Genomic DNA, 26174 nt, shown 5'->3' with positions numbered 1-26174 from the left:
AGTAAATGTGACAGAGCAATTTGAGAATCCAAAAAATTACTTCTGTCAAATTGTTCTCTCAATTATCAAAGGATATAACACAGTTTGTGGGCAATACTGTCATCCATTCATCAGTAAAAAAAAATGTTATAGATCAATGGGTAAAGCAAGAACATAATATTTCATGAGGTTTTTTTTTGCCTTTCTCCTTATTGTGTATAAAAAAGGATTTTTAAAACATATATCATTTGCTTATATACCATTCAGTAAAAATTCTCATTAGCTAAGTTATGTTCAGTTGTATTTCTCTTCAGTCCAGTCAGGTGAAGCTGAAAATGAAGATATTGATAATATGGTACAATTTAAAAATTACATTCACTGTGAATAATAGGGTTTTTTGAGATGAAATTTGTCTGCCCCTGAACCACTTATTGCCAATTACAAGCATAATGCAAAAAGTCCTGATGTAATCTATGAAGCCTGAAGAGACTATAATAAATGAAAGATTGCCTTGAACCAAATAATACAACTGAGTCTTCATCTAAAGTTCTTCTCCATGTTTTCCCACAACTGATGTTTGATGAGCAGCCATTGGTAACAAGAACTTTTGTTGCTTCTGCAAACTATCTGTTGCATATCACCCCAGAGAATTTGATCCAACAGCATCTTTTTTGTTGTTTCAGTAGGAAGTGAATAACTTTTTATTTGCCAGGGCATTTTAGCATGTCATTTAATTTGCCTTGGGTTTAGTTTTGCTTGCTCTGCTGAATTTTATGACTGCTTTAATTACTGTTTCTGCTGTGATATTCTGTAACCTACAATGAGAGGAAACTTCATCATTTTCTATAGGCACTGTAATAATAAATCGGAATATATGGGTGATTGAAATTGAGAATAGAATATTTTAAAGGTGACAATCATGTTCTGGGAAAAGGCTACATCAAAGTTCTTTTTTGGTGAATATATTTATGAGATGAACTTTTTATATTTATTATGTAACGTATTATATGTAATCTTAATTACTTAGATGATACTGTTTCAACCCAAGAAATACTTAAGGTTACTTACATAATAACATGTTACATAAATAATGTATTAATAGTTATACCTATTAACATACACTAAATGTGTTTTAATTATACTGCAAATAAAGCAGAACTCATAATGACAGAAACATATGTTGAAATACGCAGGTGATCTTTTTTTTAATGGCAGGTATAAGACTTTGCCCATCACCTAGTTATAATTAACTCATTGCTCTTCTCATTAGCCATAAACATACACAGTGGCACCAGTGTTACTTCACTGGCCTTTTTATCTTCATGAAATGCTTACCTTTGCTGCTATTAATATTATCAGTACAGATAAAAAATTGATTTAATTTCAGTTGTATCACAAAACTTTACTCTCAGCAGAAAGGACTTTGGTACATCTTGTGTATATTTATACAATATATGATACTCATTTTCTAAACACAATTTAACTCAACACAATTAAAATTAAGCCTTTAATTCTCCTTGTTCCCCCCCACGTCATTTATCTAAAAGAGCAGTGCCAAAATAATTTTCAGTGCTGTGATTTGTGATTTAAGAAATCACAACAGGCTAAAGGATATAGAAAACTGGTCAAAATGTAATATTTTTGTAGTGCTACTCCAGGCAAAAGAATACAATTGTATATATTCAATTGTTTATATATTTAATATAGTTTACTATTTCATCTTAAAAAAAATCAGTTGATGAATTGGATGCTGTCTAACAGGATAACAGTATCATCTTTCATACCCCACTATCGTGTTCTGATAATTGTAACATTAAGAAACCATCTTTGCTATTTACATAGCAACAATGGTTTTATTAAGTGTGGTACCATATATCTATCCTAAAGTGTTTTTCTTTTTTATATTTTCTGAATGGGAGACTGCAATAGCTAGTTATAGCAAAGAAAACTAATGAATTAAATACATAGAAAAATAATTAATTAAAATACAAATTAAATAAAGTTATGTAGTGGGCAAGATAAAAAATGGTGGGAACAATGTTGCTATCACATCCCTGCCTGTTTTTGTTTATATGAACTTAACATCCATGTGTTCCTTCATATTACAAACTATTCTTACACTTCTCTTTTATGGTCTTTAAAATAGAAAGGAATTGGACAAAAAATCTAAGGTTTCTGATCTATTGAGATTTTAATAGCAATAGCACTTAGATTTATATACCACCCTATAATGCTTTACAGCACTGTCTGGGCAAGTTTCAATGTCAGCATATTGCCCCCAACAATCTGGGTCCTCATTTTACCAACCTCAGAAGGATGGAAGGCTGAGTCAACCTTGAGCCTGTCAGGATCAAACTCCAGGCTGTGGGCAGTTAGCCTGCAAAACTGCATTCTAGCCACTGCATCACCAGACCTCTTTAGACTCCAGCTCCACTATTTCCATCAAACAACTCATAATCTATACATCAAAAATTTTGTTTTGCATTATAATTGATGTTTAAATTACAAATTATTTTATAACATGGATGTTGTTCATTTGTGTTTAGACCATATGTTTTGATAAGTTATTACAATAAACTACTCTGGCTCATAATCCATGTGTTCCCTCTTAGGAATTTTAGTGGCTAATTATCAGCATTAGAATGTAACACTTGAAAACTCCTAAATAAAACTATGGAGAGCAATTTTCAATTCATCTTGACAATGCTATTTATTTATTTTATTTATTAAATTTATTTTTCCCCATCTCACCATAAGGTGACTAACTAGCTATGTTAGCTGATCCAATTGTCTTACTCAAAAGAAGGATATTGGAAGGGAATACTATATATTGGAAAAATTGTGTCAGGAGTTCTTTCAAGCAGAAGACTGATCGATAGTTTGCATATTTTATTTTATTTTTTGCTAAAAGAGATGATTCTGGGTAAGGTAGGAGTTCAAGACTCAAATGACTATTAAGTAACAAAGAAATAAGGGCCAAAATCCCATCATTATCCAGGAATATCCCTTTTGTCATTTTAACAGGACATCATGTTGATTTAGGTCGGTGCCAACTGTCAACATTTTTTCCAGGTTCCCTACATATAAATGACGCAAATATGGATAGCTTCTTTTAATGTAGGCATCAGCAACAACCTTTTCTAGATTTTTTATCGCAGATCTGTCAGTGTACTTTATCCACTTACTTTTGCAGCAGCCAGCATTGCAGAATGGACCAATTATTTAACATAGCTGCCAAAGAAAAGCTGACTCTGATTTCATCTTGCTAATGAGGGGCAATCTTGTGCACATAACCAAGTCATTTTCTCACAAATAACTTAGAAAAATGCCAAGGCCTGCCTTCTTTTTTCATAGATTTTAGCACTAGAATGCTTCTTAAAGAAATACAAACACAATGAGCAAAAAACACCACCATAAAACTGTATCTCTCACAGGAACCACCCATAGTTCTGAGATAGCAGATGTTTCATTACAATAGAGATCTCCAGGGTTACTGCATCAGATATCAAACTGGTGCTTTGGAAAGAAGCAAACAAGCTTTCTGGCCTGGCTAATTAGAAAAAACATTTAAATAATGTTAAATAAAAACACAATATTTAAAGAAAAGTAAGTTAAAATGAGATTTCCTTTCTAGCCATAACCAGTATAAAGGTTAATATCCTATCAATTTAATCATAGCAAAGGATATTAGAGTCCTGGGCATCTATGAGGAAGTAAAGGGGATAAATAATGACCATGAGCGATGATATAATGCCTCAATTTCTCTACTTCTATCTGGTATTAAGATATAAGTTGAACTGAAGCATCTGTGTGATTACATTATCACAAACATACGTTTGTGCAATTTGCTGCAGAAACTACTGATCAGAAATCATTGGAATAAAAGCAGTAGAGTGGTACCTCGGTATTCGACTGCTTCAAAACTCATTGAATTTGGTACCCGATGCTACAAAAGGAAGTAGGGGACAGCCGCAGGGTGTGGACAGGAAGTTGGCTATGCTGGGAAGGTTGCTGCAAAAGTCAGTTCTACATTGTATTTTAAAACATAAGAGGCATTCTCCATTTATGAACAAAGATTGACATACTTGACTTAGTAGCTCTGAAAGCAATTTGAATTTATTTTTAAATATAATGTTACCCTGAATTATTTTGAATAGTGTATAATGTGTCTAATAATATATTTTGTACATTACACAAATATTTCCTGTAATTGTAAAGTATGACATTTGTACATAACACTAGGTAGCAAATTATTTCTATATCTATCTTTATCTATCACTATGCAAAATGTTGCCACTTGAAAATTTAATACAGGGAGGTAGCTTTGGATTTTCAGATTCCCCTAACAGATTGATATATGTACTTTACAAAGTTTTCCATAATTTCTTATTTAGTCCTTTACCATATTACTTTGAAGATGCTCAACAATTGCAGGAAAGGAAATTCTCCCAATTATATTAGTTGCCCTTGATTTTCCCATATCATCAAAAAGTTCATACTTTAAGTTCATATAGCAGATACATTTTCTAAAATCAGCAGAAGATTTTGGTGATCAGAATAAGTTATATGATACACTGCATCTACTATAGCTCTCTTTAGAGGGAACAAAGTCACTACTAAGGACCAGAGTTTTCCAGCTAAGGAAATTTGGTGAAATTATACAATAAAAGGTTTTCTTTTTAAAAAGTGATTTCTCAGTAAGCAAATAATTTAGAAGTGATTCACAAAAAAGAATAGGTTGTATTTTCTGTTTGCTACCCTATTAGGGTTGATGAGTGATTTTACTGGTAATATAATGTATAGCCTTTTCAAAATTTGAATGATGTGCTAGTTATAACCTCTATCACCATATCTACTATTTTCCCTAAAATGGAAGAAAAATATATGAGGCAGGAGGCATTTGGTGTTTATGTCTTCATTCTACTGAAGACTTTACATATGGAATATAGGAGTGTAAAAAAGACTCCTTATAGCAAACTATTGTTTACACCTGGAGAAGAAAATGAGATTTTTCCCCAAGTATATTTCTGACTGCAGTGGAAAATAATGTGGCATCAATTCCTCATGCTACAGATGGAAAATGACATATAAATGGGTCTTTAATATTATTGTTGAGATACCATTTCTGCTATTCCTGAAATCAGCAGAAGATTTTAGTGATCAGAATAAGTTATATGAACCTTTTAGACACTGAGTGCCCAAACTGCAACCCAAAATGCACATGTATTACTGGGGGCCGGGTGGGCATGGCCTGCTACGTGGACATGGCCCACTGGGTGGGTGTGGCTACAGTGGCCATGGCAGACTGGGTGGCCATGGCCAGGGTGGGCGTGGGCAGCTCAATGTTGGGGAGGGATGACTCCCTTCGGGCTCCTCGGCCTTCCTCCCCCTCCAGGCTGGGGCTGGTCAGATTCCCCCCATGGGCAGCGCTGCACCTATCCCTGGCCAGCCCTCCTCCTCCATCCTCCTCCTCCTTCTGCAGGTTAGACCACGGCTTACTGAGCTGGGTGGCACCTCTCCCTGCACACACCCTCAGGTGGAGGAGCTGGGCAGCCATGGCTCTCACTCCCCTCCAGCCTCCATCTGCCCAAGGCCCGAGCCCAGTGTGCCCGGCTGGCCGGCAATGGGCTGGAGAGCATGGGATGGCAGCAGCTGCCTTGGGATGAGGGGTAGGCTGGGTGGGCTCTCCTGATGTCTGCAGGGGGAGAAGCAGCATGGAGGCTCCACACCCAGTCCAGCCCAGCCCCGGCATGGCACAGAAAGCAAGGCAGCATCCCGACATGTGTCGGACCCAACCCTCTCAGAGTGCCTTTCTCCCACCGGCCCAACCCGGTTCCTTACCACTACCTGGCTTGTTCTGTGGCCTCATGGCAGCAGCACTGGGCAGGAGGTGGCAAACAGGGCTTGCTGAGGATCAAGCAGCATTTGCTGCCACTGCCCTCAGAGCCAGCAATCAGCAGGGCCCCATCATGGGAGGACTTAGGGGTGCCATGTAAATAAATAAATAAATAAACCTTTATTGTCAAAGTACAACATGTGTACATTGAGATTAGCTGAGCCTCCCCCTGTGCTCTCTTCCCCCAACACACAGTGACCCGCCGCACACACCATTAATCCTCCTGCCACCATGCAGGGTAAGGTTGCTCTCTCCATGCAGATGCCCTCACCTCCCTAAAGCATTTTTTTTACTAACCTGCCTTTCAGCTACATTCCGTTTCTCTGTTCACTTCTCAGCATATACCATGTGTTTGTGGGATTATCGGTAAAAAAAAACACCAGTTCCATCAGACTTTCTAACTTCTTGCGAGATCTCGTGAAAAATTAGAAAGTCTGATGGAACTGTTTTTTTGTCCCACAAACAGTTGCAAAGGCTGAGAATCGAATGGAGAAATGGAATGCAGCTGAAAGGCAGGTTAATAAAAAAAATGCTTGGGGGAGGCAAGGGCATCTGGACGGGGGCGGGGGTGGAAATCTTACCCTGTGCAGCTTCAGAGGTGTCTGGTAGGGGAGGGAAGCAACTGGTGTACCACCATGCTAGCACTGCCACTTCCTCCGCCATTGTGTGGGACTAAAAATAAACTTCAATCAATCAATTCCATCTTTGCGAGATATTTTTTTTCCCCATGAGAAGTTGAAATTGATTTATTGAAACTTTTTTTTTTGCACATGGTGGCAGAGGCCTAGGACTGGGGTAACGTCACATGTGCCTACAGATATACTGCATCTACTATAGCTCTCTTTAGAGAGAACAAAGTCACTACTAAGGTCCAGAGTTTGCCAGCTAAGACAGTTGTCTCAAGGTACTATTTGGTAGGACTGGCCATGAAAAAACATAATAATGAACTAGCATTTTTTTCCAGCTACATAAAAGGGCAGCTTTTCATTCAATGGAACAGGTAGTCCTCAGTTCTACTTTTACATACCTTAGAACTTCAATCATAATTTGTAAAAACTGAAAGCTTACTTTAATTTCATGTTGAGTTGTGACACACATAAGTGCACTACACATATTAAAACATAAAACTGCTTTTTTTAAAAAAAAATCCCAGTTTACACCAGATTCTCCTTAAAATTTCCTTGTTCTCATTTGTGAAAGTCCTCTAACCACATTGCATCTCACAGGCTCCCAAAATATGTTAGATGTGTTTCTTGTCCAACAAAAAGATTCCCCATTGCTGCTTTACATTTTGATTTATCTCTTGCCAGATGCAAAGGTAAATTGATCCATAATTTCCAGAATTTGCAAGTAACTATAAACCAAGCAACTGAAAGTAACAACATGGAATATCATTGCAATTGCACTAGTAATACATAAAAAAATAATGCAAAGTTGAAGATTAACATTTACAGCCCTGGGTGTTGAATATGTACATATGTTATCTTGAAAAATATTACCTTTTGAACAGGAGTTATATATTCCTATCATTAATACTTTTCCTTTGGGTATAAAGTCTGCTATGTGACGGAACCTAGAAATAAAATTACCAAATGCATTATGATTAAAGCCTTTTGTTTTTTTGTTTTTTATGTCTTATGATGTAAACCTCTTGAATTATTGAGTCCAGCAGTATATAAAAATAAATAATTAACTAGAGTCATCTCAGGTATATACCTGTGCCCGGATTATCACTTTTATTTTCAAAGTTACAGGGATCTGGTAGCAATTTCAGTTCCCAGATTAAAATGAATCCAAAAAAATGGTTCAAGAAGAAAAACATCACTTTTAACAGCTATGAAATTTTGCTCACTGTTCTATTTATAATCTCCCTATGTATTTCTATTGTTTTATTAACTTTTCTGTGGCTGTTCAACAAGGCAGCTGAACAAGGTAAGAAACTACAAACTTTACAATTGGTTCTACAGTATGTTAAAAATCTTAAATTGCTGTTGATATACAGCGTTTAATTGCTCATTCTATTTAACACTGTAATGGCTACTGCTTCTTTGAAAGAAAAAAAAACATATTAAAAGAAGACAGTCTACCCTGAAAGCATTCTTTAGACTCTAAATTATGTGTTTAGGAAGGAACTGACTCAATTCAAAGTTTATGTGAAAATGATTTGGTACTTATATCTTTGTGTAAATTCCGTTCATTTAAATGTTTGAGAGAAATTATTATACCAAAATCATGTATTCAAATGTTATTGTTACATAGAATGGAATGAAAATAGAAATAAAAAGAACTCCGCTGCTCCCAGACCTGCTGTGATATAGTCACCTGGTTCTGAGAGCTGGCGGTCTAATGGTTGTTAAATTCTTAAGGAAGTAACACAGTTTTTCATCAGAATTGAATTGTAGCACATTATTTATTTTAATGTTACATTTGCATACATTCTTCCTTTCGCTTCAGTTATTTTGTGAGTAACCACTTCCCAATGTTATGCTGCTGGTCACTGTACTTTTGTTTTATTTCTTCTAAAAAGTATATTTTTGTTCAAAGCTGGCAAGGTTATACAAAGTTTCATATGGTTACGTTATTTTAAAATATACCCAAACAATCTGTATTCTTCTTGTTGTCATAGTGGCTCCATGAATTAAAAATATATTTTTTTAAAAAATACAAGGCACTATCAAGTATTTTTCTTTTGTGTTTTTTTTGTACTTTAACAATAAAGTACAAAGCAAATCTTGACTCAAAAGTCCAGACAATGAATAGATGATAGGACGGATACAATATATGGTTACGAGATTTATAAGATCTCTACTCTATTGCATTATACCTTTTCAAAATTTTCTTACCGAGGTAGAATGGATGAAGGCAATAAAAATAACACTTTTCCCACAAATGCAATAATTTCTTGAAACTCAAACATTTTCAAATTTTCTGATGCAGTTTCTGTAGCAGATAAGTAAAAACAGTCATACATTTTGGATAAAGTAAAAAAAATATTCAAAAATTGTGGGCAAAGTTATTTAAATTTGGAAACCTACATAGGAATATATATATATATATATATATATATATATATATATATATATATATATATATATATATATATATATATACTGTATATATCAACATAAAAGTATACAATATGAATATGAAGATATACCCTGATAAAGAAATGTGGCTGATTAGGAAAAGAATTTAATTGGAAAAAATAATAAATTGAGCATAATTACACTGGCTTTACCTTTATTGCATATTTATTATAATGAATATGGATCTTTATAAATAATCTTTTTCTTGGCCATCATTCCATTGTGGATTCCTATATTTTTGCTAATAACTCATTAATATATAAGAGTGTTCTTTAGAAAAAAAAGAATGTACTGTATATTAAATACAGAACAAACGAATTGCTCTTGAATTTCACATCTGTCACAATTATAGAATTCCAAAAATTATCAAATTGTACTTTGTAATAGCATATTTATTAAATATATACCTGAGAAGTAAATGCTATATTTAATTTATTTTAAACAAACTTTAAATCTATGCTCTAATTATCTGTTTTTATAACGTTGTCCCTGTATACCAATCGATAGTAAACTGCAATAGTCTTTTTTCCAAATTTATAAGAAAACTGTTTCAGGCCCAAGAAAAATGTTAATCTTTGATTCTTATGATACTCTGAAAGTATTAGCTTCCTAACATCATACCTGATACTAACTAAAATTGGCTGCTTATTATTGTTCTCTCAATAGTATCTCAGCAATTTTAATCTATTGATTTCTGACTAAAGCCAGCAACATGTTTTATATGTATTACATCAGTTTTCGATGTTTTTATTAGTCTGAATTAAAAACAACTCCTAAGCCTCTTCTTAGGTACTCTTTCCAAGAAGGTCTATGTAATTCATTAAATAAAATAAAACAATGCAGCAATATTGATGAAATGTAAATTAATAACTCGGTTTACATCATGTATGCATCAGCACTATATTATAAAGGAGACTAATAATAAGAAGGTCTTTTATCTTACAATTAAGCACTAATAAAGGGCTCAGTATATGACTAGGGTTGGATGACTATATCTTTAGATCTGTAAAAGATAACCCAACACTATTTTCCAGAATCATGGATCTAAGCTTTCCCAATTTGTATCAAACCCAAGTGAATTTCGAAACAGCAGTCTTGGCTTTTTAAAAAATATACACTCTCCTACAACCACATCCTGGTCTTCAACTGTAGCATCATTAGTATAGAATAGTTCAGTTGTTGTTTATGTTTTGTCTAGACTAAGGATAGTCCTGGAGTTTCTGCTTGTCCTGTTGTCAGAATGGACCATCCATTCTTTCCTGAGTGCAGAAAAATATGATGTCATTCTCCATCAGCTCCCATGTTTTGATTTGTTTTGTGTTCTAAGTTGTCTTAAGTCCTTCTAAGCATAGGAATTGTTCTAGCAAGAATCTAAACAACAACAATATGATGATGATGATGATGATAAATAATTTTTGAAGGTACCCTAGAGGTCTTCTAGTCCAACCCCCTGCTCATGCAGGAAACCCTACCTACACCATTTCAGAAAAATGGTTGTCCCATCTCTTCTTATCTGGATACAGCACTTGCCAAGCTCCCTCACCTCCAGTAGCTTACCATTAATCTGTGTAGCCATTTTATTCTGGCCAGCCAGGCTCCTATTCTGCTTTTTAATTTTATTTTATTTTTTGCAGTTGTTCCAATGATTGTTTATTAACTCAATGTATTTTCCCTGACCCAGGTTTTCTCAACCTCTCTAAAGGCTCATCATTGCATTTAACTGTTACCTCTTCCAGTGGGCATCCTTTTGGTTTCTATCTAAGTTTGGAAAAGCACATTTGCATTACTTCAGTGCTAGAAATAGAATGAAACTATTTATAATGAAAATATATACAATTGAATATTTATTCCATCTTTACTTGCATGAATCCATATTCATAGATAGAAAAAATGCAAAAAAATATCTAAACCAACAGCAAAATGAGAGAAACAGTTTGCTTTCTCACTTCTATGCTTTTTTTAATCAGGAGCAAAAAACCATGAAGCAATGGGAATATTTACAATAAAATCAGGAGCAATGTTCACCCCTGCTTTGCAAAATAAATCATCAGTAGACTTCAAAATTCTTGCCTTTGATGTCCAGCAAATGGTAAACTGATTTTTACTGGGTTATTTCTGTAGTTCCACATTCCCTTTTTTCTGTCTGTCTGATCAGATTTCTTTCCTTTTTTCTCTCTCTATATTAGAAAAATATAAAATATATTCTACATCTGTTTTACATTTTTCATATTTGTATATCTAGGTAGATGATATGTTACGTGCAAGTGAACTTCAAAATGAATATAAGGGAAGTAAAGTTACGCAGTTTAGGTAAGTTAATTTTTAATAAAAATCAATATGCTTGAAATATTACTGAAATCATGATATTTCATGCTAGAATTATAACATGTTTATTCCTCTTCACCTGCTCCTAAAGCTACAATTTTAGAGTTCCTGGATGGTTGTCTTATGCTCAGTATAGATCCTATTCTATGCACTACAGGAAAATTGGAGTAAAATTTCCTTATTCCAGGTCTGAATGAAAGAGTAGTAGTAAAGTTGAATGAAAATGGAGGAAAGAAATCAAAAGTGGGGGAAATGTTCCTTTGCTTTGCATTTATCATCCCAAAGTAATCTACTACTGGATGAAGCATATTTACAAATTATAGGCTTTAATACAGGTGGACCTCAACTTACAATTGAGACTAGAACTTCCATCACTAAGTGATGCTGTCATTAAGATGCACCTGATTTTATGAAATTTTTTGCGATAGTTGTTAAGCAACTCACTCTAAATCAAGTGATTCATTAAATAAATTGTGCCATCATTAAATGATTGCAGCTTCTGCCTTTGAATTTGCTTGTCAGAAGCCTGGGAAGGTCATAAAAGGTGATCACAAGACCCCGGGACTCTGGAACTATCATAAATACATGCCAGTTGCAAGCACCCAAATTTTGATCACATGAGTTTTGTACAATGACCATAAATGGGAGGACTGCTCATAAGTCAATTTTCAGCCTCAAACAATCATTAAATGAATGATCATAAGTTGAGAACTACCCAAATAACCATACTAGTCTGGTACAATTTGGTAAAAAGATATATTATTACTTTCTACTCTAGAGATGAAAGAAAGAGTGACTGATCAGTTGGTCCTCCATAACAGAGAACTGATTATCCCAGTTCATAGCCATTTCTTTTACCTGTCACAAAAATATGGAGGATTAATTTTCTTTATTCCATAACCTAATCAGATCTGTTAAGAAATACGATGCATTTCCTCATCATTAATTTTAATAATTTTTAATATTTTCCCAATGTTATTAAAACATAGAATCACCATTCTCAAGTTCAGTAGTTTTAACTATCAAATTACATTACATATGGTATAAGTTAAAAAGAGGGGAAATGTTTTGCTTTAATAAAAATGAAAGTTGTTGTTGTTAGCTGCGAAGTCGTGTCCGACCCATCGCGACCCTATGGACAACGTTCCTCCAGGCCTTCCTGTCCTCTACCATCTTCTGGAGTCCATTTAAGCTCACGCCTACTGCTTCAGTGACTCCATCCAGCCACCTCATTCTCTGTCGTCCCCTTCTTCTATTGCCCTCAATCTTTCCCAGCATTAGGCTCTTCTCCAGTGAGTCCTTCCTTCTCATTAGGTGGCCAAAGTATTTGAGTTTTAGCTTCAGGATCTGGCCTTCTAAAGAGCAGTCAGGGTTGATCTCCTCTAGGATAATGAAAGTATGTATTTGCGAATTTTTCACCAACCAGTATCATCCTTCTCAAGTTCCACAGCATTAGCTATCATGTTATATTAATAAAAAGTTAAATAAAAGAGGAAATCTTTGACTTGAATAAGAATGAAGATATACACAGACAAACATCTCCACAGCAATATCCATTTCAATATTCCAATGAGGACCCAGATTGTTGGGGGCAATAAGCTGACTTTGTAATAATGCCGCTTGGGGGGGGCGAAAGCCCTAATAAGCAGGCATATACATAGAATGAAGGCTATTGCTAAGCACATTGATTTGTGCTTTAGATTGTAAGCCGCCCTGAGTCTTCGGAGAAGGGCGGGATATAAATGGGATTTAAAAAAAACTCTCATTCACAGGCTAGCCCAGAATTCTGGCATTTCTGGTGGAATCTTATCCAAAGCATAACCACTATTTAGCTTTTAAGGTTAGATAACCTCAGCTTGGTTTTATATTCCTCATTTCAATTAACAGATGGGTTATTGTGATAATGCTCTAAATCCATGTAATTTATCATAGGCCAAAACATGATTTTAAATATGAGAGTAGAAATCATATTTTACATAAACATTTTTTCCCAAAAATAAGACTTAGTCTCATACATATCCTCCCAAAAGAGGCACCAGGTCTTCTGCAACTGAAGGAGCAGCTTCATTCTGCAGTTACATTCTGGCCTGCATTTCTCAGTCAGGCCTTTCCGGAAGACGTCTACAGCTGAGTACTGGATTCAATCTATAGCTTCTCGGCTCTAGTGGCCTTCTGGAAAGGCCTGCGACTGAGAAATGCAGGCCTGGCTGCAGAAGATGCCGCAGAAGAAGTGGGCCAGTGAGGAGAGGCCCGGCTACCAGGTAAGCGGGTGCAGGATGGATGGGGCAACTCCACACCCCCACCCCTGCCCTAGCTTGATTTTTAGGGGTGTGCCTCACCCCCAAACTAGGGCTTATTTGGGGGTAAGGCTTATGTTAGGCCCACCCCAAAAAAAATCAAGCTAGGGCTTATTTTCTGGGTATGCCTTACTTTTTGGAAAACACTGTATAATTTGTAGAGTTTTTTATCTTTCACCTTGCAATCTTTCTTCATACACAATATTTAAAAGTGATAAAAATAGAAAAGGAGTGTACACTTGACATATAATTATAATTCTGTGTGGTTTATTTCAGGTTTCAGTTTTAGCTTTATTAAGTGCGAAAACATTGATACAGAGCCAAGTACTAAAATCAAGTTCATTTTAATACAGAAAATTGCACTAAGCTGCCATGGTCATTAGTACTTAGGCTGCTATTTGAAAAAAAAACACCTATGTTTGAGTAACATTTAATATTACTTGTTTAATTGATTGCAAAACAAACCCACCCAATTTGTAGACCTTTGATTTTATTGCTTTTTCTGCAGAACAACATGTATCCTTGCATTACTAAATTCTTTGGTGCAATATGATTTCATATTTGAAATTCTGATAAGTCAGAAAGATAGTATAGAAATAATTGCCTGAAGTATTATATGAATCATTTAAAAAAATAAAGGAAAAGTATTTGAATATACTGTAGCCTTCCCTTTGACCTTAAAATAATTAATCATCTCTTAGTCATGGCTGCCTCAGTGACAAAATGCTGATATAGGTTTTTAAAAGAGTAAAGGTTACTTGCTCTGTAACTAAAACAATTTTTTGTTTTTTTTTCACAAAAAAATTATATAGTCACACACTATCCTCAGTCCTAATCTTGCTAGAGAAATTGATACAGAGAATAACTGACAATAAGAAAATCAAACTAAATTTCCCATTGAGTAAAAACAAAAATTGTGGAAAATCACTAAAGGAGAATATCTGTAGCTCAAGGTTGAAATGGGGATGGGTCATTTAGATGATGTTAGCTACTTTGGATAATCTGCAAGATGTTAGATCTGCAAGAAAATGACCAAGCTCAGAGAGTACTAAGGACCCCTCATTTGTGAAAAATGCCAATGTTCCAGTTAAAGGATAGAATAAAGAAACTTTTTATGTCACATCAACAATAATATACCGGAGAGAAACTAAGATAAGATTTACTATATTTTTCAGTCTCTCAGAGAGTAAATGGATTTATCTCAGGGTAATTACCTCTTTTGGCAAAATCAATAAATCATATTTTAAATAGCATCCTTTGACCTTTTTATTTCTTGGATGAACTGGATAATATTTTTAAAGATTAATTTCACTTAAAACAATACCACATAGTCAAGATAAAGCCATAAGCCAGGAGAGTCCAACCATGTGGGGTCACAAATAGCATGTTAACATAACAGTCTTCAAGAATATCATGCTCTTGTGAATTTCTGTGGTGTGGCAGTATAGGTAAAAAGAGTTATTTTATAGTTCCATGGAACAACTCCTTCAGAAAATGTCTTTCCAATGAAAATAAAAGTGAGGTATTGAGTATTTAATTACTCTTATGTCAAATCCCCACATGTCCTTTAGAAAAATTGATTTTATCTAAATTTATCAATTGACATAAATTTTAAAATTTATTTTTTTAAAATTAAGGTTCAAGTTTAAATTTGCAATTTAAATTATTTTAAAATTAAATTTAAAAACTACATCATGTTAATTGCTTTCAACTGCTGTACTACAATTATTTGTAATTTGTACTTCTTTATTACTGTCCTTACTGAGTTTTCTATATGAATATGTACAGGAAACAGGGCAAACAATAACTGATCATTATTCTGGGTTCTGTGGATTTATCTGTATCTAAATTTTAAATTAAATTTTACTTATAATCATAATTTCCTCATTGGTCTTAGACTGGTTAAACAAATCTTTGAACTTATAATATTTTCAGTATTAATCAGACCATTTATTAATATCATTGTCTCACTGCGAACATGATTTGCTATGTATATAAGACAGATGTCTGATTCCATGTCTTTTTTAAATTACTATTCTTAAGAAAATAGGAATCTATTAAACTGATATGAGCAATTGTCCTATTTATCTCACTGTGACCTCCACAATGGGACTAGCCGCCCCACTCATTCCACCCGAAGGGGCTTGCTATGGGTGGAATACTCTACCATTGGAGGTTCTGGAATGGTATTAAAAGATGGCTTTGCCCATTGGGCCCCATATTCAAACTGGGTCTCCAAGTTAATCAAAGTGGGTGGAAAGCAAGCATATTTTAAGGGAAAGAAACATTTTAAGATTTCAGGGAAAAATATTTTCTTTCTTCTTTTTCCTCCTTTTTTGCCTTTAAATAGCCACACTTGTTACAAACAATTTCAGTGTTATACAGTTAGGTGTGTATGTTGCTGTAAAGGAGCAAATTCCCAGCCATTAAGAATCATTATAGTTTAGTGCCAAGATTCTGGTTATTCATCTGTTATTCAGTATAAATTAATTTATGTTTTTTTACTAATTTTTTGTTGTTTTCCTTTGGCCAGAAATGGTAGTGTAATTGTATTCTTCAAACTTTTCTTTGTACAATGGGTGTCTGAAGTAGAGATAAAGGATGCATTGGTCTATGGCATCAAAGAGAATAAAAGTGAACTCTTACAGACTTTTACCATTGATGTAAACAGCATAGAAATAACAGGTAATGCATGTTTTTTAAAACATAGAAAAATGTTGTTTAATTAGATATTTTCTGCTGATTCTTGCTTCTACACTGGCATCTTCAATGCTGTATTTATGTTTTATATCAATACTTTATACTGTTTTCAGAAGTAACCGTTTTAAAATATTTATGATCACCATATGCACACAACTGCATGTACATATATGAGCACATACACATATATGCAAATGTTAACAAATTAATACCAAGAAGATTGAGTGATAAATGAAAATTATGCCAAGTTTCAAAACTGAGAATTGGCTAGTGAACCTGGAAGTGAGAGAGAGACTTCATATTCAACCAAATGGGATTAAAAGGATTAACATGAAAAATAAAAAGATTTTTAAAAAAGATTTTAAAAATATTGTTGAGCTTTAAAATTCTGATCCAAATGTTATTTGAGATTCAGGATCTACTGTTCTGCTTTCAGCACTGAACTTGATAACTATGAAACACTGAGGCAATTTATTTAGTACATAATATATATACAAAATTTCCTCTGCTTTATAATTAGGGGTCCTTGGTGCTATCTGAGCTTGCTTGTTTTCTTGCAGACATTTCATTACCCAAACTAGGTAACATCATCATTTTGGGTAATGAAACCTATTGTTGTAATCGGTATAAGCCATGCACTTTCCGAAAATCTATTTTATAACTTACATTGTGTCGGAATATTTAAAGTAGCATACTTTATATTCAGAACTTGAACTCCAAATTGAAATTGCTTGGAAAAACTCCATTTAAAAAATCCACCATTTGGCATAAATTTCCCCCTTACTTGTCGTCGGTTCCTATATATGAATTGCTCTCTTAAAAGTTTATCTCACATGGCTGAAGATGTTTTAGTTGATACAAAAAAATGTCCATTTTTTTATCACTTAATTTAGAAGACCAAATTCTAAACCGTGCTGTGCATGATTCAGTTCTAGCTATTGTTAGGAATTTAACAATACAAAGATGTAATAACATATAATCTATTGAAGCAATTTAAAATCAGGAAGCTGAACAAAATTATGATCACTTCGCACTACCAAACCAAAAAAACATTTTTATACTTAGCTTTGAACAGATTGGAACATTTGATTTAGGGAAAAACTGCAGGGGAGGCTATTCATTTCCTTTATTTTCTGTTTCATTAATTTTGTAATATTTGTATTACTAAAGTAAGCCTTTAGTAACACCTATTTAGTAAGAACAAGATTTATTTGCATGACAAATAAGAAAAGAGTAGCCAGGAAAATTCATTCACTTTTTTGCATTATTGTGTAAAGTGACAATAATTAAAATTAATTTAGAAATATAAAGCAGAATTTTTATGTTATTTTTTAAGTCTGTTTGGTTCATTTTGCAGATCTGGGAATATTTACTACAAGCAGCCCTTTGACAACATCTGGTTAGTCAATATACAACACATATTATTGTTTTATTAATTAGTGAAAAACCCTTGAGAAAAGTATCCTTTTTTCTTTATTTTGTTTAATTTATTTTGCAGGTTTGGAAATATTTAGTACGACAACACCTGGTTAGTAAATGTAGAATGTATTATTACATAGGGGAGGTTTTCATTCTATTAATTAATAAAAACTACTTTAAAAAAATAACTTTGTTTTGTTGTTTATTCACTTTCCAGGATTGGTAACAACTACAAGTAATGCTCCAACAACACCTGGTTAGTAAATACAGATTTTATTAGATAAGTATAAAAAAACTTAGATATGGTATATTTCCCAACTTTTCAAAATAAAATTGCTTTGTGAAACAATTTTCATTTTAGTTTTTGTTTTTGAAACTTTCACTTTCCAGGCATAAGCACTTTAAATACCAGCTCTGATTCCATTTAAGTTTATATATGGATTGTGACATTATAAAAAAAATTAAAACACAAATTGTATTTTATTTAATTTTCCAACTCAAAAATTCATAGTTAATTTTTTTAAAAGTATACTAACAACTTTCTATTTTTCATAATAGAATAATCTGTGTTTCTTCTAGAATATATCTATTTCTGCCTGTAATTATAAATAGTTCATATTAATTATTGTATACAACATTCAAATACTGGATTCAAGAACATTATTCTTTTTTCTGTAATAATGAATTGATTTCCATCTATTTTAGTAATTGGAACCTATAACAATTAATGCATATTTGGATAAATAAGCCTCATTTTTAAAATTTACATTTCAACAGGAGTTTGTTGAATCTCTCTCTCCTCCTCTCTCTCCCTCTCCCTCTCCCCCTCACTCCCTCCCTCTGTGTCTTTGTGGTCTGTGTATGTGTCTGTGTCTTTGTGTATGTGTATATCTTGGAAAGAAAATCAGTAACTAAAGAAAACATTTCCAAAGGATTCATTTTCCTTCTCCAGTAGATGGCATTGTTGTTTAGTTTTCAAAAGAATAAATAAAGAAAACAAAAGAAGTAACCCTGCTGTTGACATCAGCAAAAAATTGTTCTGAAATTTGATAATTTTTGCCACTGGAATTAACCAAGGCTGAACTTTCTCACTATTAATAGCAGGTTTAAGTTTCCAAAAAAAATGAGAATACACCCCATTAAAGAAAAGCATAGCTCACCTATTTATCCATTTCTAAAAATTCTAAACAGTTATTGCAATCATACCAATACCTCCAGTATTATTTATTCTTCTTCTTCTTTGTATCAGTTTACTGAGTGCATTTATAATTCATCTGCAATGCAAAAATCTGAATAAAAACCTACTTTATTGTCAGTTTAAAGCCGCTTCAAAAGTTGGATTTTTTTATTTCAGATGAGTAGTTATATCACTTTACTACATCAATCTTCATTGTGTATTCACATCACAGAGTACAGTATATGTCAATGTGAAAGAGAACTTTCTCAGACAAATGCATTATGGAATTTTTCATTACATTTTAAGGAGTCCCTTGAAGTGTCTGTTTCTGAAAATATGTCTTTAGATCATGAGGCGCTTTTTGGATAGTTTCTTGATTATATTCTATGGGTAGAATGTTTCTATTTCAGGAAACTAAGATTAACCATGCGTTCTATGTTATTTTCTTCTTGAAACATATGTTAGGTAAATGTTTGCCTTCAGATGGCCTTTGTGCTGATAATGAAACCTGCATCGGAAGGCAATTATTTTGTGATGGAATGCCACACTGCCCAAATGGCACCGATGAAAACAAATGTGGTAAGAATATAAACTTATGTAACTAGTCTTTGAATTTCCAGAGGAATATTTACTATCATGAATGTTTAAAATATAAAAATAAATTAAGTTGACCAGGGCTGGGATTTGTTTTGTTTAGTTTTCCTGATGTATAGTCTTTAAACTTCCGCTAATATTTTTCTTTTGTAAGGATATTAATAGATAATTTATTTTGGTTGTCAATACTATATGATAGCTAGTTTAGTGTAGTGGTCAGGGTGCCAGTCTATAAACCAGGAGAACATGAGTCCTCCCTTAACCATAAAGCCAATTGGTCATATTGGTCCAGTCAACTTCTTATCTTTAGGAAGCAGCCAATGGTATATCCAGTTCTGAAATCTTGTCAAGAAAACTGAAAGTTTTCTATGGTTCACTTCTATGTGAAGTGAAATGCTTATAAAAAGTCATCTGAATTGAACCTTCAGAAGACTATACATAATTGGAAGCCAGTGTCAATATACTCCCTTCTTCTATGTAAACCCATATAATAAAAAGGAAACAATTACTTCCATGCCAGACCATACATAGTCTTCCTTTCTTATTAAAGGAATATGTATTTGATTACTTTTCCTTTATTTACTTCCCTTATACTTGAAAAATTCCATTTTCCCATCTGGCAAAAAAAGACAGGCTGCACTCACTCTCTGAGAATATAAGCAGTTTTTGTTATGAACAATTTCCTGAGAAAGACATAATTTTTTTATAACGAGAATGTAGCTGTGTGAGTGCATGCATATGCAATGGATTTTTCACTTTTGTCATATTCATATTTTACTCCAGGTTGATCAAATATTTAGCTTTCTCTACACAGCAGTGTTTTCAAAATTTTAATATCATTTTCTTATAATTAAGGTTATCTCAAAGTTCAGGATTCAATATATTAGTATAACAAAAGAATTATAGAAATTTGAAAATGGTCTTCGGTTCTCTATATTTATTTAACCACCTTATTGGTGACATTTAAAGGCATTCAAACAAAAGGTAGAGGGAGGAGTGTTCCTTCTTCACTGGTCATCAAGAAGATAATAACAAGGAAACCGCAATGAATATATGCAAATTGTAGAAACATTTTAGAGCAATACAAAGGTCCCTCTTTTCAGCCTTTTAGTCATGAAATTCATTAACTGAGAAATTATGTTTAGCTGATTATTCCCATTGAATGTTTCACAAGTAAAAACTATGCGTTACAAGCTAGTTAAATGAACTCAAAAATTTCTACCAAGAATAACTTATTGCTTACTTAGAGAAGCTCACTTCAATTACTAAATATATAGTTAACATTAATGTCCTTATATTGAGGTTCCAATAAAAATTGTATGTAGTCAATAAGTTAAGTTCCATTTTCTCATACTACTTAGTGTACATAAAGTGCAGGATGAGAGATTTCTGACTGGAAAACAATTTAATATTATTGTTCCTAATATGTCCATAGACTTCAGTATATGATAGGGATATAAAGCCAGGAGTCAGTTTGGTTTAGTGGTTAAGGCTCCAGGCTAGAAAGCAGGAGACCATGATTTCAAGTCCTGCCTTAGCCATAAAAGCCAGCTTGGTAACTTTGGGCTAGGCACTCTCTCTCAGCCCACCCACCCAGGATTGTTGTTGTGGGGAAAATAGGAAGAAGATGTGTTGGATATGTTTACTACCTGGAGTTATTTGTAATAATAATAAAGGTGGGATACAAATTAATTAATTAGTTCAAGGACATAGCACAGGAAAGATATAATTTTAATAGTTTCAGTAAATGTGGACATCTCAGGTAAAATATAGGTAATGAGTAACACAAGAAGCCTTCCTTTCATAAAATTAAGTAACTATTCAATATCTTAACTGAGCTTTCAAAATACTGTACATACTGTATTAAAATATCAATAATAGTAGCATTTTCTGAAAATCCAGAGTTTTGTAGAACATTTAAACAAATTTTATTAAGCAGGTTCTTTTATTTATTTTTTAAGTATAGAGAAGTCCAGGGGTAGGCAACCTCGGCTCTTTTATGACTCATGGACTTCAACTCCCAGAATTCCTGAGTCAGCAGCATAGCTGACTCAGGAATTCTGGGAGTTGAAGTCCATGAGTCATAAAAGAGCCGAGGTTGCCTACCCCTGGAGTAGGCATTTAAAAAAAAGATGTTGGCTCAGAATGATTCAACTCTTTGAGCAATCTTTGTAGTTTGTAGTATTATTTTGAAGTACCATTTTAGAGGGGTGTTTTTTGTTGTTGATGATGACGATAATGATTATTGTTTACGTTTTGTATTTTTTAAATAGTTTTTCTAAGATTAGAATTTCATGTGAGCCATGCAGAATTTGTCTCTAGATAATAAAAATAAATTAAAACTCCTAAATTCTATTTTCTCATCAATGACATTATTTTTTTTTTGAGTGGAGATGTTTTTACTATTACCAATGCTTTACTTAATGAAAAACAAAATGCAATTAGATTGTTTTATTTTCATCATACGCAGAAACCCTTTTTATCACCCTCCATTTACAGCTACACCCTGTGATGGAAAATTCATTTTAGATGGTTTATACGGATCTTTCCATTCTATTCATTTTCCAAAACCCTATAGCTCAAATCTTCTTTGCCGATGGATAATAAAGTAAGACACTTCATAACATTTTACATCTTAAATCTAATTTTAAAACATAACAAACCATTCTCTGGTATAATTCTAAACCCCTATCCTGATAGCTCTCATCTGAAAGTTCTTCCAGCTAACTCGTGTGAGCCATTTTCATTTTTAAGCTACATCCAAATGATTGTAGGCAAAAAATTACAAAAATAGGGGGAAAAAAATAGTAACAGCAAAGATAATATCTACTGCTATATGCAGCACATGACATGGGAACAAAGAAGAAAATCCTAATATCAGTGTGGGGTCCCAGTCAATCTGCCATAGGGTTTGAAAACATGGCTGACGCTGTGTAGTTTTTATCTACTTGTCTATCTGGTCCATATTAACTGCTTACCTAAAGATTTTAACAGAATATCTTTTAATGGCCTTGAGATTGCAATTTGCTTTTTTTTCTGGATCCAGATATTAAAAAGTGTAAAAAAAGAAACTATTCCAATTTATCAGGTGAAGAAACTGTTCACCTGCTTGTGTGGAAAGCATGAAAGCATTTTCTTATAAATGTTGGTAATTTTGCAGTTCTCACGTGGTGATATATATAAATATATCAAACATTGCACACAACATTGTCATTATCTGCTTCTGGAAGTATTAATAACAAAAAAGCAGTATTTCATGATGAAACTGAAGCAGAAATGTTTTTTTTTATGATTGCTGTTTGTACGAGCATTACTTTTATGATGACATTATTGCTTCTTCATTTAATTTTGTGTTTCTTCCTGAACCATATAATGTTATTATTTTTAATATACTGATAAAAAATTGACATATTTTGGTCAAATGGCATTTTATGAAACTTAACAAATGCATTTTACTAAGTTGCATTTCCCAACAGTTTTATTGTGTTTCTTTCCTGTCAGATATAATTTTAGAATTATTTTCCCATCTGCATAAGTACTACAAAGAAATGAATAGGAATAATTATAGATCACATGGGAAAAAAAGCTTAGACACTTTTTCCAGACTGACTCTGACAAGCATGTTGAAATTATTGTGATCAAACATATATTTTTCATATCTTTTGGGAACTGTAACTGTTACTAAAATTAAAAGTTTTCTGTTTTGGATTTCATACTTGCCTCTTTGAAAATAACTGCTTATATAACAGAGACTATGATATAGCTGTATATATAACCACTGTTTATAATTTAATGCAACCGCCAGGTTTAATAATTATTATAGTTTGCATTCAATCCTATGGTCCCTGGGGTAAAGTCCTAAAGTTGTAGAATATTCTCTTAGACAGACTTACAGCCTAAAAAAAGAAAATAAGAAATATGTTTCACCTTCTATATTAGATAACCATAGGTACGTAGTTCTTTTGGCAATTAGAAATCTATGACCTTAGAAAATGACAAAAATATGTTATATAGAAGGCTCTTTACCACACCCTGAAATGCATATAAATTTACATCAGTTTGAGGTACTATTCCTATCCCCACTGTTCAGATTTGGAACCATTATTATATTTAAATAAAAAGTTTTCATCCCTCCTAAATATTACATTGCTGCACTGAGTATAGTAATCATTAGCAAACCCACAAAACTATTGGTTAATTGGGGGAAACAAGACTGTCCCATTGGGGTGTATTTAGATATGACATTCTATTCTGATTGGAAAGCCAGAAGCAGTAGTCATATACAACCAAGTTTAGAGAATGGTAATCAATTCAAATGCATACAGGCAGACACAACACGATTAGGAGCAATACAGTTGACTAGGAGTGAGGGAAGGAGGGACCAATCACTCGCTCCATCAGCAGATCGTTGAAACAGCCAGCTACATAAGCTAGCTAGCCAGCCCCCCCACCTTTTTACTCTGACGTCAGCAGAAGACCGACGAAAGCTTAGTAATAAAACAGTTTGGTGTGTGTGTGTGTGTGTGTGTGTGTGTGTGTGTGTATGTATAAGACATTGCAAGTATACAGAATCAAAATATTATGATTACATCTGGAACCTATTCATCTAACCCTGAAGCCACATATATCTGTGTCATTCAGATGCTTGGGCTCCTAATGATGGCATGCCTAGTCTCAAATTTAAATCTTGCAATCCTATCACAGACATTTGTAATAAATGGGATCTGAATAAAAGTATAAACCAATGCCTGCTTTTACCAACCATTGTAGTGGAATTTTTCCTTCTCTTTTGAATCTAGAGGAACCAATTAGTGAGGGGGGGAGAGGTGATGATGATTGATGATGATGATGATGATGGGGTTGTGTGTGTAGTGTACGTATAGACATGCATTGCATATTACTCTTCCTCCATTTATTCTACAAATGTTCCCAGAAACATCAAAGGACTTGGCTGGCTAGGTCAGGGGTCAGCAACCTGAAACAGTGAAAGAGCCACTCGGAACCGGTTCCCTCACAAAAGGAAAAACTGGGAGCCGCAAAAAATGTGTGCGCATGTGCGTACATGCGCACATGCGCAGAACAGGGTTTGACTGAAGAGTGGAGCCAAGGCGAGATATGCACCTACCCTGCATATTTGAATTGATTGGTTGAACTTTTTTAGTCCCACTTTTTTTTTTGGACTGCACATGGCAGAGTACTGGGAGCCGCAGGAGACGGCTGAAAGAGCTGCATGTGGCTCCGGAGCCGCGGGTTGCAGACCTGTGGGCTAGGTGGACAAGGACAGCAAATGGGTTCTTCCTTCTTAGTTGACATGCTTTCTAACCTGTTCTATTCACCAGAGCACCCTGACTTTCAGAAGCATTTTTGGATAAGGCTGGGAATAGGTGATTATCAGGAGAGTTTTTTTCCCCAAGAAAGTGAGTTTTCCCTACTTTCCCCACTAACTAGAAACAACCAGTGGTAACAAAAATTTCACTTCACATTATTCCAACTCTGCAATACAGGTATGATTTCCTAATAATTAATATGGTATATCTCCTGATGTTTTTTTTTTAGTATAGAGAAGCACCTATCTATCAAAATAAACTTTGTTGCTTTTGAGACAGAAAAATTATACGATTTTCTATGGATTTATGAAGGTATAGGTCCAACAAAGATATTAAGAGGTAAGATGCCTTTTTAATTCAACTTTAAAAATAAATGAATCCTATGATTTGAATAGAAATAAGTATTCTATGGACTTTGAAGGAGCAGGATAGAAAGAGTATTTGGTGTTGGAGAAGACGTCTGAGAATATCATGAATAGTCAAGAAAACAAATATTGGAAGATCAATCCAGAGTGCTTATTCAAAGTATAAATGGCCAGGCTTATGTTATCATATTATGGACACATTATATAAAAATCGTTCTCCTGAAAAGTTTATAATGCTGGAAAACATGGAAGAAAATAGACTGGGATAATCAGCATCAAGATCACTAGACTAATTAGAAAAGTGTACTATTGGAAGATGTGTAGTACCAGGTTTGGGCAGATCATCCTCAAGGAGATCTGTGTGGTTGCTAAAGGTTGAGGCTAATTTGATGGGACATAATCATCAATCGGGTTCGTTCATGTTTTGTAATGCATTTATACTATTCTGAGCCTTTTATGTGTTTATTCATTCAGGTGAGTGTAGGAGAAAATATATTCAGTTTTTATTGCCCTGTATGACAAGTGCAAGTTTTGAACCATCAGGGGGTTTTTGTTTGGGAGGCAGGGGAATTTAACATTTTCTTTTTTGTTTACACATTTCCAGAGAAATAATAATTACTATTTTGTCAGGCCCAGCACAGAACAGCATAGAACAAGCCAACCAAATTTCAATTCTTTTTTTTTGCTCACACCCTCTAGACAAAATCTTGCCAGATGAAACCTATACCACTTTTATCCTAACAGATATACCTAGGGAAATTCTAGGGAGTGATTATCCTAAATCTCTTCCTCTGACTTCAATCAGCACTGGGCTGCGTTGTACCCTTCTTAAGTATGCTTCCTCTGTCCTGGGAAAATGATATTTCACTGTAGTCCATCACACCGCCTAAACCTTCATAGACAAAATCCACCCCACACACTTTCTGAAACATTTTCTTTGCACGGAATGATAGCTATGGAAAACCAGTAGATATAATCAGGCCTCACTTTTGTATGAAGATGGCAGAGT

General features: G+C 33.9%; 1 protein-coding gene across 1 annotated transcript in view; it reads left to right on the top strand.

Moving 5' to 3' along the window:
- Positions 1 to 10948: 10948 nt before the first annotated feature.
- Positions 10949 to 26174, top strand: part of TMPRSS15 (transmembrane serine protease 15) — a gene marked incomplete at both ends in the record, with an annotated part of 63198 nt that continues 47972 nt past the window's right edge. The window contains 8 exons of the mRNA XM_083361263.1: positions 10949 to 11050; positions 11204 to 11271; positions 16117 to 16277; positions 17782 to 17811; positions 17920 to 17958; positions 19345 to 19458; positions 21973 to 22081; positions 25030 to 25139. Of these exons, the coding sequence (XP_083217389.1) occupies positions 10949 to 11050; positions 11204 to 11271; positions 16117 to 16277; positions 17782 to 17811; positions 17920 to 17958; positions 19345 to 19458; positions 21973 to 22081; positions 25030 to 25139 (733 nt within the window). The remainder of the gene's footprint in view (positions 11051 to 11203; positions 11272 to 16116; positions 16278 to 17781; positions 17812 to 17919; positions 17959 to 19344; positions 19459 to 21972; positions 22082 to 25029; positions 25140 to 26174) is intronic.

This window comes from Vipera ursinii (genome assembly GCF_947247035.1).
Source record: "Vipera ursinii genome assembly, chromosome: 4".
In the NCBI taxonomy this organism is placed as follows: domain Eukaryota; kingdom Metazoa; phylum Chordata; class Lepidosauria; order Squamata; family Viperidae; genus Vipera; species Vipera ursinii.
The sequence above is the reverse complement of the archived record's forward strand: the minus strand, read 5'-3'. Positions and strand labels throughout refer to the sequence as shown.